Below are 16,919 nucleotides of genomic sequence, written 5' to 3'. Positions count from 1 at the left end.
TTACGAAGATGATCAAAGGGCTGGAACACCTCTCCTATAAAGAAAGGCTGAGGTTGTTGGGCTTGTTTAGTTTGGAGAGGAGAAGGCTCTGAGGAGACTTCACTGCGGCCTTCCAGTGCTTGAAGGGGGCTTACAAGCAGGAGGGGGACCGACTTTTTACATGGTCTGATAGTGATAGGACAAGGGAGAATGGCTTTAAACTAGAAGAGGGGAGAATTAGGTTTAGATGTCAGGAAGAAATTTTTACTCAGAGGATGGTGAGGCCCTGGAACAGGTTGCTCGGAGAGGCTGTGGATGCCCCATCTCTGGAAGTATTCAAGGCCAGGTTGGATGGAATCCTGGGCAGCTTGATCTAGTGGAGATCTTTAACACCTCCTCCAACCTAAGCCATTCTATGATTCTGTGAAACTGTCATTATACTTTGTGTCACTGTTAGTCATGCAAATCCATTAAAGCCTTTCCAGGGCAATTACTGAGTTTGCTGCTCCTAGCAGATAGGATATGTTTTGGGAATAATTTTTTAGGAACTCTTCATTGGCCTGCACTACCAGTAGCTTAACACTATCTGCATTATGTGTGCCAACTTTTAGGAGCAAACAAAGTTCGAATCTGGAAGTATGAAGCAAAAATCCAAATATGGTGTAATACAGACTAGACTGGACTAACCCCAAACCTTGACCTGATATATACGTTAGCTTAGTGAATTACTGCACAATTTTTTATCTAGACAGAAAATTGGCCCACATGACAAACATTCTGTACACAAATTATCACTTATGTATGCAACAGACTTTGATTTATTCATCCAAAGGAAGTGATTTTTTACTTCCTTATAATGTGTTTTCAGCCCTGATCAGAGAGACAACATGAGGACTGTCTTCAAGAGCCATTTCAGAGCTGTGATTTCAGCTGCCCCTCTTGTTTTTGTGATGAACAACTGGAATAAGTCTCCCATTTTCCTTATCTTTTATCCTTCTCTGTCTGTACTGCTTTCATTTTGTTTTCTTTTGCATTTTCATTTGCTCTTTTTTCAGACAAAGCCATGTCTGATGCAAGTGAAATGTCTTTATACTCCTATTAAATGGTTTGAATATTATGTAAGGTTGACAAAGGAAGATAGAAAATATTTATGTTCTGCTTTATATAGATATTGGCTGGGTTATTTTTGTGTGGATAGCTGACACTGCATCTTTGCTGACTTTCATTTTTAGTAAATGCTGAAAATAAATAATGTAACACAAGGAAAGGAAGCAAGGCATACACAGAGGCCCACAGAGGTCTACTGCAATCAAACATCATTCATTTATATATACACATTTTTTCCGCTGATTCAGTTTGTGGTCCAAGACTTTCAAATTATTCAGCTGCAGCATAATGTATAACATCTTTGTGGAATCTGTTCTTATAGCTTAACTGACAATTGAGTTTCTATGAAGAAGATTGTGATATTTTATGTATGAATTACTCTTTGAAGAATTTATATAGTTTGGTGTTCTCTTTATTAAGACCAAATACAGTAGAGATGGGCTATGTTTCCCCCACCTTTGGCATAAGGTTTAAAATATGTTATCCTTTCTCATGTTTGTTTATGTACTAACCTGGAACTAGTCAGTGCTGTTTTTTAGTTCAGATTGGAACAGAAAAGAAGCTTTTCATACTATGGCATGTAGTGGTTTCACACTCATAGGTAGCTCAGCACCACCATGCTGACTTCTCACTCCTCCTCAACAGAACAGAGAGTGAAAATATGATGGGAACAGCGCATGGCTTTAGATAAGGACAGGGAGATCACTCATGAATGAGCAAAACAAACTCAGTATAAACAAGGTTAGTGTAATGTATTGGCTATTGCTAACAGACTAGAGCAGTGAGAACTAAAAGCAATCTATGAACACCTTCCTCCCATCCATCCTCTTCTACTACCCCTGGAGCACCTCTTGCCCTCCTTCTGCACTAATCTTGGTGGCTGCAGGGCTGCTTCTCTCATATTTCTTACTCCTCTCTCCCAGCTGCTATTGGCAGAGTTTTCCCCTTTCCTAACCATGCTCTCCCAGAACACACGTAGTGTCACTCATGGCTCAGCTCTGGCAGTGGCAAGTCCTTGCTGGAGCAGCTGGCTGAGATCTGACATGGGGCAGCTGTTGGGCTTTGCTAACAGAGCTCACTCCTGCAGCCCCCTCACTGCTAAAACCTTGCTGCTGAAATGTAATACAGCCTGTTAAGGTAATTTGATGTTTCCCATAGGTATGTGTTTAGATCTCCTGGATTTATTGGAGCATCATAGAGACTCATCAGTCAGAGTGTGGCAGTGCTGACAGTGGTAGCTTCACAGACTTCATCCTCTCTGAATATAAAAGATTGTACCATCCTCCTATAAAGGGAGAAGGAGGAAAGGGGAAACCTTGGGATAATTTCCTCCTTTCAGCATTGAGGAAGGGATCAGGAGTAAACTGTTCCTTTGTATTTAAAAAATATAGTGGTAAACTAATTGTGGTAGCAAGTTCCTCTAGTTTCTGTGATCAGGGAATATTATGTTCTGACATTAATTAACATTAGAAGAAATAAATTTATATGCATTTTCTTGTGTTTTACAACCCTAGATTGGTGAATTACTGAGCACCACACACCCTGCCAACAAAGCCAGCTTAACTCTTTTCTGCCCCGAGGAAGGGGACTGGAAAAATTCCAACCTTGACCGACACAACCTTCAAGACTTCATTAACATTAAGCTTAACTCCTCTTCCATATTACCTGAAATGGAAGGACTTTCTGAATTTACAGAGTACCTGTCAGAATCAGTAGAAGTGCCATCGCCCTTTGACATTTTAGAACCTCCAACCTCAGGAGGCTTCTTGAAACTCTCCAAACCCTGCTGTTATATTTTCCCAGGTGGAAGAGGGGACTCTGCATTGTTTGCAGTGAATGGATTCAATATGCTTATCAATGGAGGATCTGAAAGAAAGTCTTGCTTTTGGAAACTTATCCGACATTTGGACAGGGTAGATTCCATTCTGCTCACTCATATTGGGGATGATAACTTGCCAGGAATCAATAGCATGCTTCAGCGAAAGATAGCTGAATTAGAAGAGGAACAATCTCAAGGGTCTACTACCAACAGTGACTGGATGAAAAATCTGATCTCACCTGATTTAGGAGTTGTATTCCTTAATGTACCTGAGAACCTGAAGAACATGGATCCAAGCTTCAGAGTTAAAAGAAGTGTGGAAGAAGCTTGTTTCACTCTCCAGTATTTAAATAAATTGTCTATGAAACCAGAGCCTCTTTTCAGAAATGTAGGAAATACAATTGACCCAATCATTTTATTTCAGAAAATGGGAGTTGGCAAACTTGAGATGTATGTGCTTAATCCTGTCAAAAGTAGCAAAGAGATGCAATATTTTATGCATCAGTGGAGTGGTACTAGCAAAGACAAAGCTGAATTTCTGCTACCAAATGGCCAAGAACTAGACATTCCGTTATCCTATTTCACTTCTGTCTCATCGCTGATTGTGTGGCATCCAGCTAATCCTGCAGAAAAAATAGTCCGAGTTCTGTTTCCTGGAAACAGCACCCAATATAATATTCTAGAAGGACTAGAAAAACTCAAACACTTAGACTTCCTTAAACAACCAATGGTTACACAAAAAGACCTAACTGGAAACATCGCTAGTCCGGCTGTGAAACAAGCAAAGCTGAAACAACGAACAGACAGCAAGGAGAGTCTGAAGCCTGCTGCAAAGACTCCACCAAGCAAGACTGTCAGAAAAGAATCTAAAGAAGAAACACTGGAGCCTGCAAAGCCTAGTCCAGCACCGGAAAAGCCACAGAAATTAGAAAGCAAAGAAAAAACTCCAGTTAAAAAAGAGAAACCTGCAAAACCAGAAGCCAAAACTATTGTGGCAGAAAAAGATGCAACCAGTAAAGAAGAGCAATTAGGGAAATCTGAAACTTCTGAAAAACAAGCTACAGATGTAAAACCAAAAGTGACAAAGGAGAAGTCAGTGAAGAAGGAGGTCAAAGCAAAACCTGAAGAAAAGAAAGAGGAAAAAGAAAAACCAAAGAAAGAAGCTTCTAAGAAAGAGGAGAAAACACCCATCAAAAAAGAGGAAAAACCCAAAAAAGAAGAGATCAAGAAAGAAGTTAAAAAAGAGGTGAAAAAGGAAGAAAAAAAAGAAACTAAGAAGGAAGTGAAGAAAGAAGCTCCACCAAAGGAAGCTAAAAAAGAAGTTAAAAAGGAAGAGAAGAAAGAAATTAAGAAGGAAGAAAAGGAAGCCAAAAAGGACATCAAAAAGGTTCCTAAAGAAACAAAGAAGATACCTGCTCCTTCAACTGAAGCCAAAAAGCCAGCAGCAAAGCCTAAACCACAAAAGAAGGAGGAACCTGCTAAAAAAGAAGCAGTACCTGCTGGAAAAGCAAAGGAAAAAGGAAAAATTAAGACTGTGAAGAAGGAGACCAAAGTCAGTGGAGCACAAACTGCCCTTGCAGCAGTTGGAGCTGCTGCCACAACTGTAGCGGCTGTAGCAGCTGCAGATCTTACAGCTAGTGGAAAAGAACTTGAAGCAGAAAGATCCCTTATGTCTTCACCAGAAGATTTAACAAAGGATTTTGAAGAACTAAAAGCTGAAGAAGTAGAAACAATAAAAGCAACAAGACCTCAGGTTGCACTCATAGAGGATGAACTGAAACTCACCGGCAAAGAACATAAAGAGGCCTTTGAAGTCCAAAAGGAAAAAGTAGATAATGAAGGACCTGCTGAATCCTCTGATGAAGGCATAACAACCACAGAGGCTGAGGGTGAATGTGAACAGACACCTGAAGAATTGGAACCTGTGGAAAAGCACAGAGTTGATGATATTGAAAAGTTCGAAGATGAGGGAACTGGCTTGGAAGAATCATCTGAAGCCGGAGATTATGAGGAAAAGGCAGAGACAGAAGAAGCTGAAGAACGAGGTGAAGATGAGGAAGAAAAGACACCACTTGACACCACAAAACCATACATGGAAGAAGGAAGAAGAATTCATGACTATTCAGAAGAAATAATAGCTGAACCAGATGCTAACATTAAAGATGAAAAATATATTGAAAAGGCAGATTATGAGACATCAGATGAACGGGCTGAGGAAGACAGGGAAGAAGCAGTAGAAAAGGCAGAAACTGAAGAGACTGAAGAAGAGGAGGAAGACAAAGCAGAAGACATCAGAGATGAAGAGGAGACTGAAAAAATAGAAGCTGAAGAAGATTATGTGATGGCTGTGGTAGACAAAGCTGCCGAAGCTGGTGAAGTTGAAGATAAATATGGCCTGCTCATAATTACACCAACAAAACGCTCAGAGCCTCAGTCTCCAGCAGTTGAACCAGCCTCTTCTATCCATGATGAGACATTACCTGGTGGTTCAGAAAGTGAAGCCACTGTTTCTGATGAAGAAAACAGAGAAGATCAACCTGAGGAATTCACAGCTACTTCAGGTTATACACAGTCTACCATTGAAATATCTAGTGAACCAACTCCTATGGATGAAATGTCTACACCCCGGGATGTCATGAGTGATGAAACTAACAATGAGGAAAGTGAATCACCTTCTCAGGAGTATGTGAACATTACCAAGTATGAAACGTCACTGTACTCTCAAGAGTTTGGTAGACCTAAACTTTCTCCACTTCCAGATGCTTTTAATGGATTATCTGAAGGATCCAAAACAGAGGCCACAGAAGGTAAAGACTATAATGCCTCAGCTTCTACCATCTCACCACCTTCTTCATTAGAAGAAGACAAATTCTGCAAATCTGCATTCCAGGATGTGTACAGGCAAAGAGAAAGTGAAACTGCCAAGTTAGAAATTAAAGAAACCCATCCAGAAGATATTGATGTTACTGGAAAACATAGTCCAGCCAAGAGTCCAGCTGATAGTTTGTCTCCTCCATCACCAGTTGCCAAAACACCATTGGGTGAACGTAGCGTGAACTTTTCTCTCACTCCCAATGAGATCAAGGTCTCAGCTGAGTCTGCCCCCATTACTGTGTTGCCCAGTGTACGTCAAGAAATTGCTGAAGAGCACTGTGCAAGCCCTGAAGATAAAACATTAGAAGTAGCATCTCCCTCACAATCTGCTGCTGGTAGTGCTGGCCACACACCTTACTATCAGTCTCCCACTGATGAAAAATCCAGTCAGCTTCCCTCTGAAACAAGTGAAAAGTCATCAGAAGCTCCAGTTAGTGTTGAATTCAGTGAAGTCAAAGACGAGTCTGCAAAACCTAGAATAAGCCCTATGGATGAGCCTGTGCCAGATTCAGAATCTCCTATTGAAAAGGTTCTCTCACCTCTACGGAGTCCACCACTGATAGGTTCAGAGACCTCTTACGATACATTTTTGAGTGCTGATGTAAAATCTCCCACCAGAGATTATGGAACTCCTTCTGAAGGGAAACCTGAAAGAGAAAAATCGCCTGTTCAGATGAGCCCAGCTTCTGAAGCCAGTTCAGTGGGCCTTTTCCAAGAAAAACAAGATGAGAAAAGCATGGAGTTTATGGCAATTAAGGAAGGCTTCAGCCTAGAAAGAAAAATGGAGGATACAGAACCCAGCAGCTCTCAATCTTCACTAGTCTTGGATGAACGGAAGTTGACAGGTGATCTCTCACCTACTCAAATAGATATCAGTCAGTTTGGTTCCCTAAAAGAAGACACCAAAATGTCAATTTCCGAAGGCACTGTTTCTGACAAGTCTGCAACTCCTGTTGATGAGGTTGTAGCAGAAGATACTTATTCCCACATTGAAGGAGTAGCCTCTGTCTCCACGGCATCGGTTGCTACTAGTTCATTTCCAGAACCAACCACTGATGATGTATCCCCTTCTTTGCATGCTGAGGTTGGATCCCCTCACTCAACAGAAGTTGATGATTCCCTTTCAGTCTCTGTTGTACAAACACCAACAACGTTTCAGGAAACGGAAATGTCTCCATCTAAGGAGGAATGCCCAAGGCCTATGTCCATTTCTCCACCAGATTTCTCACCTAAGACAGCAAAATCGAGAACCCCAGTGCATGATCACAGATCTCCTGAACAGTCAACTATGTCAGTAGAATTTGGCCAGGAGTCCCCTGAGCAGTCTTTAGCAATGGACTTCAGTAGGCAGTCTCCTGAATATCCTACTCTAGGCACTGGTATACACCATATATCTGAAAATGGACCAACTGAAGTAGATTATAGCCCTTCAGATATACAGGAGCCCAGTTTTGCAAGGAAGATTTCCCCTGTGGAGCATACATCTTACTCCCAGGAGAAGGATATTTCAGAAATTATTTCAGTTTCTCAAATTGAAGCTTCATCTTCAAGCTCATCAGCTCATACACCTTCCCAGGTAACTTCACCACTGCCAGAGGAAACCTTTTCAGGTACTGTTCCACCCAGAGATATGTCACTTCATTCTTTTACCTCAGAAAAGGTTCAGAGCCTAGGAGAAAAGCTGTCACCAAAGTCTGACCTGTCTCCATTAACTCCAAGAGAATCTTCTCCTCTATACTCTCCTACTTTTCCAGATTCACCTCCTGCAGTCGCAGAAGCAGTGTCAGCTAGTCATGCATCTCCATTGTCACTGCAGGTGTCCTCTGATAAACTGTTTGGTTACCAGCCTGTCACGTTACAAGAAACCCTTACAAAGCACAGCCCAGAACCTCTATTCAGCCCAGAAAAAGAAGATTCAGAGAAGAGCAGCAGATCACCAGAGGAACTTAGCTATTCTTATGAGGCCACAGAAAAAACCACTAGGTCACCAGAGGATATTAGCTACTCCTGTGAAGCAGTTGGAAAACCAACTAGATCACCTCAGGCCACAGATTATTCCTATGAGACAACAGGAGAAATTACAAGGTCACGTGAGGCCACAGATTATTCCTATGAGATGAGAGAGAAAATCACCAGGTCACCAGGGGCCACAGATTATTCCTACGACATGACACAAAAGACCACCATGTCACCTGGGGATACAGATTACTCCTATGAGTTGACACAAAAGACCACCAGGTCACCTGGAGATACAGATTATTCCTATGAGATGACAAGGAAAACAACCAGGTCACCTGGTGATACAGATGATTCCCATGACATAATTGGGAAAACTACCAAATCACTTGATGTCACAGATTATTCGTATGAGAGAATTGGAAAAGCTACCCAATCACTTGATGCTATGGATAGTTCGTATGAGGCAACAGGGAAAACCACTGAGTCACCAGAAGCCATTAGCTATTGCTATGAGACAAGTGGGAGAATGACCAGGTCACCAGAGGCCACAGCTTACTCCTATGCGACAAGTGGGAAATCCACCAGGTCACCTGAAGCTGCAGATTATTCATTTGAGACAACTGAGAAAGCCACCAGGTCACCTGAAGCCACTAGCTATTCATATGAGGCAAGCGCACATTTTACTCCAGGAAAATCATTAGCAGAATCCCGTCAAGATGTTGATTTATGCCTTGTGTCGTCCTGTGAATATAAGCATCCTAAAACTGAACTTTCACCTTCATTTATCAACCCAAATCCCCTTGAGTGGTTTGCAAGTGAAGAACAGTCTCAAGACCAAGAAAAGCTGCTAACTCAGTCTGGGGGAGCCCAGCCTCCCTCTGGGGGAAAGCAGCAAGGGCGTCAGTGTGATGAAACCCCTCCAACTTCAGTGAGCGAGTCTGCCCCATCTCAGACTGATTCAGATGTTCCTCCCGAGACTGAGGAATGCCCTTCCATCACTGCAGATGCTAACATTGACTCAGAAGATGAGTCAGAAACCATTCCAACAGACAAGACAATTACATACAAACACATTGACCCACCACCTGTCCCAATGCAGGATCGCAGCCCTTCCCCTCGGCACCCCGATGTCTCCATGGTTGATCCAGAGGCTTTGCCTATTGATCAGAATTTGGGTAAACCTTTGAAGAAAGACCTTAAAGAAAAGACTAAAACAAAGAAAACAGGTACTAAGACCAAGTCATCTTCTCCTGTTAAAAAAAGTGATGGTAAATCAAAACAAGTGGCTTCACCAAAGCCAGCTGCAAAAGAATCTTTGGAAAAAAGTTCCAAAACAGCTTCTCCAAAAAAGAAGGAGTCTGTGGAGAAGGCAAGCAAAAATATCTCTACTCCAGAAGTAAAGATCCGAGTGGAAGAGAAAGATAAAGACACCAAGAATGCAGTAAACACAACAGCATCCAAGTCTGCAAAGACCGCCACCACAGGTAAAAGCAGACAGGTGCTCTCTAGTATTAAGATTTTCCTAGCTCCTGTAGTGAAGTTAGGTTGCCTTTATATCAGCTGAGATTGTGGTTTACAGCAAACTCCCAAAGAAAGTCCATGTTTTAGACACAAATCCAGGGTGTAAAGGACACATTCGAATGAATGAAAGTCGCTGAATTAACTCTTGTAAGCTGAGAAACTTGATGTCTCTGTTTGCTAAGATGTAAAGAAATAAGTACATCAAATATAAAAAGCTTAATACCAGCTGTCTAAATTGTTAACCAACTAATGGAATTAAAAGTACTACTCTTCTAGGTGAAGTGAATTTAATAGAGAGGTGACCCACTTTATTCATTGTTGGAATCATGTGGGCGCAATGCTCTTAACTAATGCAATTTAATTTTGTGAGAGGCGAAGATAGTATAGGACACTGGATGCTTTCATTACTTTGCTGGATTATTTTTAAAAAGAGTATTTTAGAATATGATAACAGCAGTAAGAGCACTTACAGTGGGCTAAGCATGTATATCACATAATCCAGTTAAAGTCTTATGCCATCAGTGATGACTAAACACATGGAAAGTTAATGTCATTTGGAATGACTGCTGTGTTTTCTAAGCAGTAATAAAATATGAATTAGATTACTTAAGACGGCATTGTGCTAATAAGTTGTTTCCGGCATATCTTGTTATGGTGAATTTTGAAAATACTTTGATTTTGCAGTTGTCATCAGGATTGATGTTCTGTTTGGAAACTTTGAAAGCTTTTTCCAAGCAGCAGATCTGGGATTCAGTACAAGCAAACCAGCATTCAGCTGTCCATGGCTTCTCTATTTTAAGTTGTCCGCTAATTCCTTCTTGCACCACCATTTGCATGTCTGTGGTAGTGGATGCTTTTCAAAGCAGCAGTATCGTTCCCCATGCTGTACATTTCTCCAGCACTTCACCTCTATGTTAAATTCTTTCTCCTTGAGTCATACTCCTCAGGCATACACTAGAGCTTAAGACAAGGCTCTATTTGATATTGACATTTGGAAGTAGAATATCATGCTCAATATCAGTGTTGGTACCCACAATTCAAGATGTCACAGATTTTTTGTGATAAAAGATGATAAAAGATTTTGTAACAAACCACTAGATAAAAAGGCTGTAATTCAGAAAATGTTATGATATCATGATGCTTATTTGACATGCAGCCCTCTGATGGATGTCAGATCATGCTACTCAATTGTAATTGACTTCCAAGGCCTTTCAGCATGTGACCATAAGTAAAGTGTACTGCTTAGATAATTTAGTTTACCAGACATCATTCTGTATTACATCATGAGGAGGCCAATAAAATACAAATGGTCCTCATCTGAATACAATTATTTACTGAATCCTGACTGCCAGTTCACACTGTGAACAAGTGTAAGTATACCAATGTTTAAAATTTTAACTTCCTTTTGACTGAAGCATTTCTTAGATAATACACTACCTATTGCAGCTTCCCTCAACTTTTTGTGAGAAGTGGCTGGTTTATGTATGTAAATAAAGATTGATTCAAATCTGCATGGCTCCCTGTATAACTCTAGGTTTCATAATGATGCAGATCTGAAGATGCTTGAAAAGCTGCGCTGCTTAACTTAGAAATTAATACTGCCATGTACTGAATGTGATTCAGTAATCTGAGATCTTTGTAATAATTTTTGGAGAATAGTAGCATTTTACTGGGAAAGGTTCAGTCAATATTTGGTTATGTGGCAATGAGTTTTTATTGTATTATATAGTTAGGTCTATATAGTTTTTTTCCTCTCAGTACAACCATTGGGATACAACAAAAATGGAACATGTCATTAGGCGTAGAAGGGTAATGCCATAGTTGTTTCAGAAGACACAGAAGTATCCTATACTTAACCAACAGTCGCTATCTTAAGAAATATCACCTCAGCAATTATAACAGTCATTAATAAATGCCTGTTTTTAACCAACCTGGGCTGTATTCTTTTGTTGTTTGATTTCCAAAGGACCTGGGACTACTAAGACAGCAAAATCTACGGCAGTGCCCCCAGGACCTCCAGTGTATTTGGATCTGGTGTACATTCCCAACCACAGTAATAGCAAGAATGTTGATGTTGAATTTTTCAAGAGGGTGAGGTCATCCTACTATGTGGTGAGCGGGAATGATGCTGCAGCTGAGGAGCCGAGCAGGGCTGTTCTGGATTCCCTGCTGGAGGGCAAGGCCCAGTGGGAGAGCAACATGCAGGTAGGCTCTTTGGTCATATTTCTGCCTGGAAATAAAAACTTCTCTGAGAAGCAACTGTGCAAAGCCAGAGCACCTCCGGACTGGATAGCAGATGCTCAGGATGTGAGGTTCCCTGCCAGGACACCTTGTTTCATCAGTGGTGTTATCAGAAACCCAAGTGAAGCACAGAGCTGCAACATTCTCAGCCACTCCCCTATTCTTAGCCCTTCTGATCTGTCTCTGGAGAATAAAACAGATTGAAGCTCTTGGTTTACAAGACTATTTGGCTATTTATTACTATACCATATACAACCTAAGCTTGGCAATCTTGCGTAGGAAAAAAAAAGTGAATGTTCCATAGTTTGGATAGCAATCATATACAGTTGGAAACTTCTCATGCATTTTCAATGTGAGAAATAATTTAAAAATGTGATTATAATCTAAAGGACTACCAATGCAGAATACACTTTTCTGCTTCTCTGCAAAGCTACATCTTAACACATTACAGAATAGAGCCAAGGTTTTCCTCAATAAACTGCTTCTTTACAGTCATTTTATCTTATCTATATAATTATTTCATTTTATCCATCCTACTATGCATTTTGCTATTTGTAGCATAAAGATGCACTCTTTACAAAAGGAAAGCATACTTACTGGTTGAGAATTAACAGAGTTACTTCTTATCAGTTGTTTCTGCTGTCCATGTCTGAAGAGCTCTCCTTTTTTGTTGTTGCAGGTGACCTTAATCCCAACTCATGACTCAGAAGTGATGAGGGAATGGTACCAAGAGACCCATGAGAAGCAGCAGGACCTCAACATCATGGTTTTGGCAAGCAGCAGCACCGTTGTTATGCAAGACGAATCTTTTCCTGCATGCAAGATAGAACTGTAAGAACGGGCCATGCACCACAACATAAAACTTCGTTTCCAGAAATTCTTCGGTTTGAAAACACTTTTTCTAAAAGTTCGACCCATCTATTTCAACTGCTGAACTATATACCTGCCAAATACTATACTGTGTCATGGTGATGCAAGTCACTAATATTTTTCAGTCTTTGCTGATTGCTAAGAGAAGTAACAGCATTCCCATAGTAGGGTTCAAATTACTGCAAAAATACAGATCCAGTTTCATCTCCGCTGAACTTTTGGAAACCATGCACTAGCAACCCTAACTGACTTCTGCCAGGTATAGGCGTTTGCCCTCTAAAGAGAGGGCAAAGAGAGAGAAAGAGAGGGGTAGGAGGAGAAAATAATAACTACTTAGATCTGCATTAGTCTTATGGCAATAGATGTACCGCTTACTGCAGTCTGCTTATGCTCTCGTATGAAAAGAAATTTTAAACTTTTTATCTATCTGAGCTATCACAATGGGGATACTTACTTTACAAAGTCAAATTATCTAGAAAATAAGAAGAAAACAGAATGTGTCTAGGAAGGGATGTTCAACCTAAACTCTCATTAGCAGTTTTCCACTTTAATTTGAACTCTGCATACTGACATACCATAACAATCATGGGCCAAATATGCACATCATCTGAATCCCATCCAGAATTCTAAAACTTTCCTTTCAACATGCAGAATTGTTGGTCTAAGGCATGCTCCCAGTGAAAGTCCACTTACTCCACTCAGAATTGACCAGTCCATGTGCTTAAACACCCATGTCAAGTGTTGATTGACTGAAGCAAAATACCAAAGCAGTTGGGAGTACAGTAGACAATTTGCCTTAGAAAGTGACTTGAATGTACAAAGAAACTTGATGCACTTATTTTTTACTGTTGAGACAGCAAATTTGTAAAACAACTGTTTAGGATCATAGTTACAACAATAAAGAAGTGTGAGTGTGGTACTGGAAACCTGTCTGACTGGTCAAACAGTTTGGTGCTATGAATTGCATATGTTAGTCATGTGAACACTTCATTGATGCACCTGGACAGCTCAACAATGCAAGACAAGCATTTTTTTGAAAGTTTCTTTTGTACTGTGGAAGCAAGATTGAAGGGGTGTCCAGTATCAGAGTTGCAAAACGTAGTGAAATATTTGGAATGATAAAAGGTTGCCTGCAAGTCTGTACAGTATTCAACCTTCCTTTGTCTTACCTTATTTTGTTTGTTTAATTTAAGAGTGAATATGGGAACAAATGTACAGAAGCCTTTTTTAGCATTGCGTGAACTTTTAATAGATGAATTTTTAACAAAAAGTTTTCATTTACAGGAAAATGCAAAGAAAAATTTTCAGGTGAAGGCAATTTTTTAGTAGTTTTGTCAGGTAAATGAATAATGTTGTTTAAGGTTCTAGTGAGAATGGATTTTGAAGTAAAATTAGTTGAAAATCATTAACTGCCAAAACCTTTTTGAGGTGGGTGAGGGGGCATCTTGATGGTAAAATTAATCTATTGATGATGACAGAAGATGGGATTTACAGTGATGATTGCCTAATATTTACAGGGATGTAGGCTACATTTTCAACCCTCATAAGATCTTGAAAAATGATATAACAAGCAATAAGCTAAAATAGGTCCTTTCCCTCTCCCTCTTTCCTTTACCTCTTTTCTTCGTTTCATTCTTTCTTCCCTTTCATTTCATTTCCTTTTCTCTTTCTTTCTTCTTTCCTTCTTTTCCTTCCCCCTTCTTTTCCCCTCGCTTTCCTTCTCTAGACTGCCTGCAGAGGAACAGCATGTACAGTAGTTCCGTGATTCAAGACAGTTTAGATGTTTTAGTCTCAAAAATTTTACCCAAATAATAAAAGAAACATATTGCATTGAAGAAAATTTGTGAATTGGAAATTAAAGAAGGTGTAAGGGCCTCCAGAATGGGGATATGTGCTGGTCTGTATGATTTGCTGTTGCAGCTGGTATTACATTTCAAAACGTAGTGAACTATGACCTTATTTTATTTTCTTTACTTCTAATTTATTTCAAATTTACATTGTTAGGATATTTTTGTTTGATAGGTGTATGTTTGCACTCCTAATTTTTATGAATTTTTTCTTTATTCTGCTTTAGGGCCCTTTAACTGTGGGCTCCTAAGGCCCATTCAATGCTGTGAATTACTGTTTGTCAGTTGTTGAGGTTTTTGATTTATTTTCAATGTCTTCCTTTTTTTTAGGTATCTCTAGCAATATTGTTTTATTTATTGCCATACCTTTTAAGTTTTTAAGAATAATTCAGAATGACTATAGCACAAAAGGCAGTTAGAAGTGTGTTGTGAAAGCAAGCATGCTTTCTGGGCTCATAATCATTTACTTTAAATTGCTTTAGTAATACATAATCTTCAAAGTTGTAGGCAACGTGTTTGACAGAGTAGTTGTACTGTTTCTGCAGCTCTTTCTGCTTTGTCTACTTTAATATGTAGGTAAGATTTCAAATTTTTTTTGAGAGGATGGGAACAGATCTTCTGGTTTTCTGACAAAATCTGAAACAGTTTGTACCTTTGCTTTGGTAGAAAATCTGTTTTAGGCACAGCAGTGGTCCTGAGACAAATCTCACACCAGTGTGAATCAGGAGCAGTTTTGCTACAATCAGGGAAGTTACAGTCACTTGATCCTACTGTAAATTAGAATCAAGCCTTAAATCTCTCAAAGTAAGTTTGTGATGGCTCAAGCATTTGTTTTACTTATTTAAAAAAAAAAAAAAAGAAAAAAAAAAAAGGCAGTTAAAGCCAATCTTAAAATGTACATTCATTTTCTGCTGCTACAATAATATTAAAAGCCCAGCCTGGCTCCTCTGAGGTATTGTAATGCCTGTTCCATCCATTTCCTTTTAAATGGCAACCATGCCTGGGTACAACATAGTGATGAACTCCCTCCTCTTGCCCTTAATGTCTTTCCTGTCTGTGGAACTAATCTAACTGTGCTAGTCATAATACTACACAATTAGCTTAGTAACAGTCATCAAAATGTACCATGTACATTAATGATGAGTGCTGTTGATCGGCATAGATTTCTAGGAGCATGGTTTGTTATTGATTAATTATAAAGATTCGATATCTGAGTGTGAAGGACACTCCATTTAAGTGATGGTGTTATCCATAATAGCATCCCAGTCATGATCGTTATGCTACTAACTATTCTACTTAATAAAATTCAATTAAGAATTACCTTTAGAGATCATCCCCCCACTCCTGAACTTGGACAGGGCCTCTCATGCATGCCTTTTCAAAGTCCTGTGGTGGGCCCAATGTCATTGACCTCTACTTTTTATCCCATCTTTCATAGAATTCACTTTTGATTTTTTAAAATTACCTTACATGCAGTGGTTAATGGAGATAACTGTGTATATGAATGTTTTTTTAAAAATTGTCTATGATAGCTTACTCTGTTTAGGAGAGTTCCAGTACTCATTTTACTAAGATTTAACTGATTTGTTAATTGAATTTTGAATCCCTCCCACTACAAGCAAGTCAGCTCCAAAGAGCGCTTACTGTACATCTGGGACATTTCTGTCATATGCTTCTCTTTGTTCATCTGTCGCCAGAGGTTCTTGCTCAGTAATGATGTTTTGAGAGAAATAGTAATTTTGTTGGTCTGGTTTTATTAGAAAAGGAGAAGTATAACCTTTACATTTGAGAGAAACTGTAAGCTTTCATCTTTTCACATAATAATTGAACAAAACACTAAAAGCAATTAGGGGTAAGCATTTCTTAGAGTGCAGTTATATGGTCCACCTGGAGTAAAAATGTTTGGTACTTAAAACAAAAGAAAAACAAAAAAAAGTCTGATTGTTGTGACTTTACAAAAAATCTAAAAAATTAAACAACTAAAGAAAACAATGGCATACAAAATATCAAAAAGCTAAAAAAAATAAAAAAGAAAAAAAAAGAAAAAATAATACAAAGCTTCTCTGCACTAGACTTGCTAGGAGCTCCAGACGGCAGGAGCTACCTCTTCAAGACTGGGCTGTAATCACAACTTTAAAAGAACAAATCTGAAATATGCTTTCACGCATTTGCATGCAGCCATTTTCTTCCCAACTATGGAAAGAAAAAGTCTTGTTGCTACTGAGAAGCACCTCACACACCTCCTCTCTCTTGTTCTGAATGGTGTTTGTGTCAGTCTGCAGCTGTGTATGGTATTATGTCTTATAATCCTGCATCACTTCTATTCTATCCAGTCATATCTAATGTAGAAAATTAGTTTCCAGTGAAAGTAATATGTAGTGCTTTTATGATATTTGTGTGCAATATCCCCTCTTCCATTGAGGATATTTGATGTAAAAGAAACAAACTCAGTTCCACAATAAAATACAAAAGTGGTAAAGTGGTGTCGGCATGTTTCTTGTCTTTGTGTGTATATGTACTCGTAAGTTTCCCCTTCCCTTCAGTCATGATTACCTATTTCACGGGGTTTTGCTCAAAGTATCAGATAGCAGCCAATCTCTTTTCATAAATTTGAAAATAAATGAAGATCACTTTTATCTCTTTAGATGTAAAACATTACCATGATGTACCATGATGTGACTTCTTTCCGTTCTCATTTCCAT

The 16,919-nt window shown here is 39.4% G+C and overlaps 1 protein-coding gene across 1 annotated transcript in view; it reads left to right on the top strand.

Annotated features, from left to right (window-relative positions):
• The window catches only part of MAP1B (microtubule associated protein 1B), a gene marked incomplete in the record, with an annotated part of 71,435 nt that extends 54,739 nt beyond the window's left edge, over positions 1-16,696 (top strand). The window contains 3 exon segments of the mRNA XM_021380491.1: positions 2,601-9,222; positions 11,226-11,464; positions 12,180-16,696. Of these exon segments, the coding sequence (XP_021236166.1) occupies positions 2,601-9,222; positions 11,226-11,464; positions 12,180-12,335 (7,017 nt within the window).

The sequence above is a fragment of the Numida meleagris genome, chromosome Z (assembly GCF_002078875.1).
Source record: "Numida meleagris isolate 19003 breed g44 Domestic line chromosome Z, NumMel1.0, whole genome shotgun sequence".
Classification (NCBI taxonomy): Eukaryota; Metazoa; Chordata; class Aves; order Galliformes; family Numididae; genus Numida; species Numida meleagris.
Note: the sequence above shows the minus strand (reverse complement) of the source record. Positions and strands in the feature narration are given on the sequence as shown.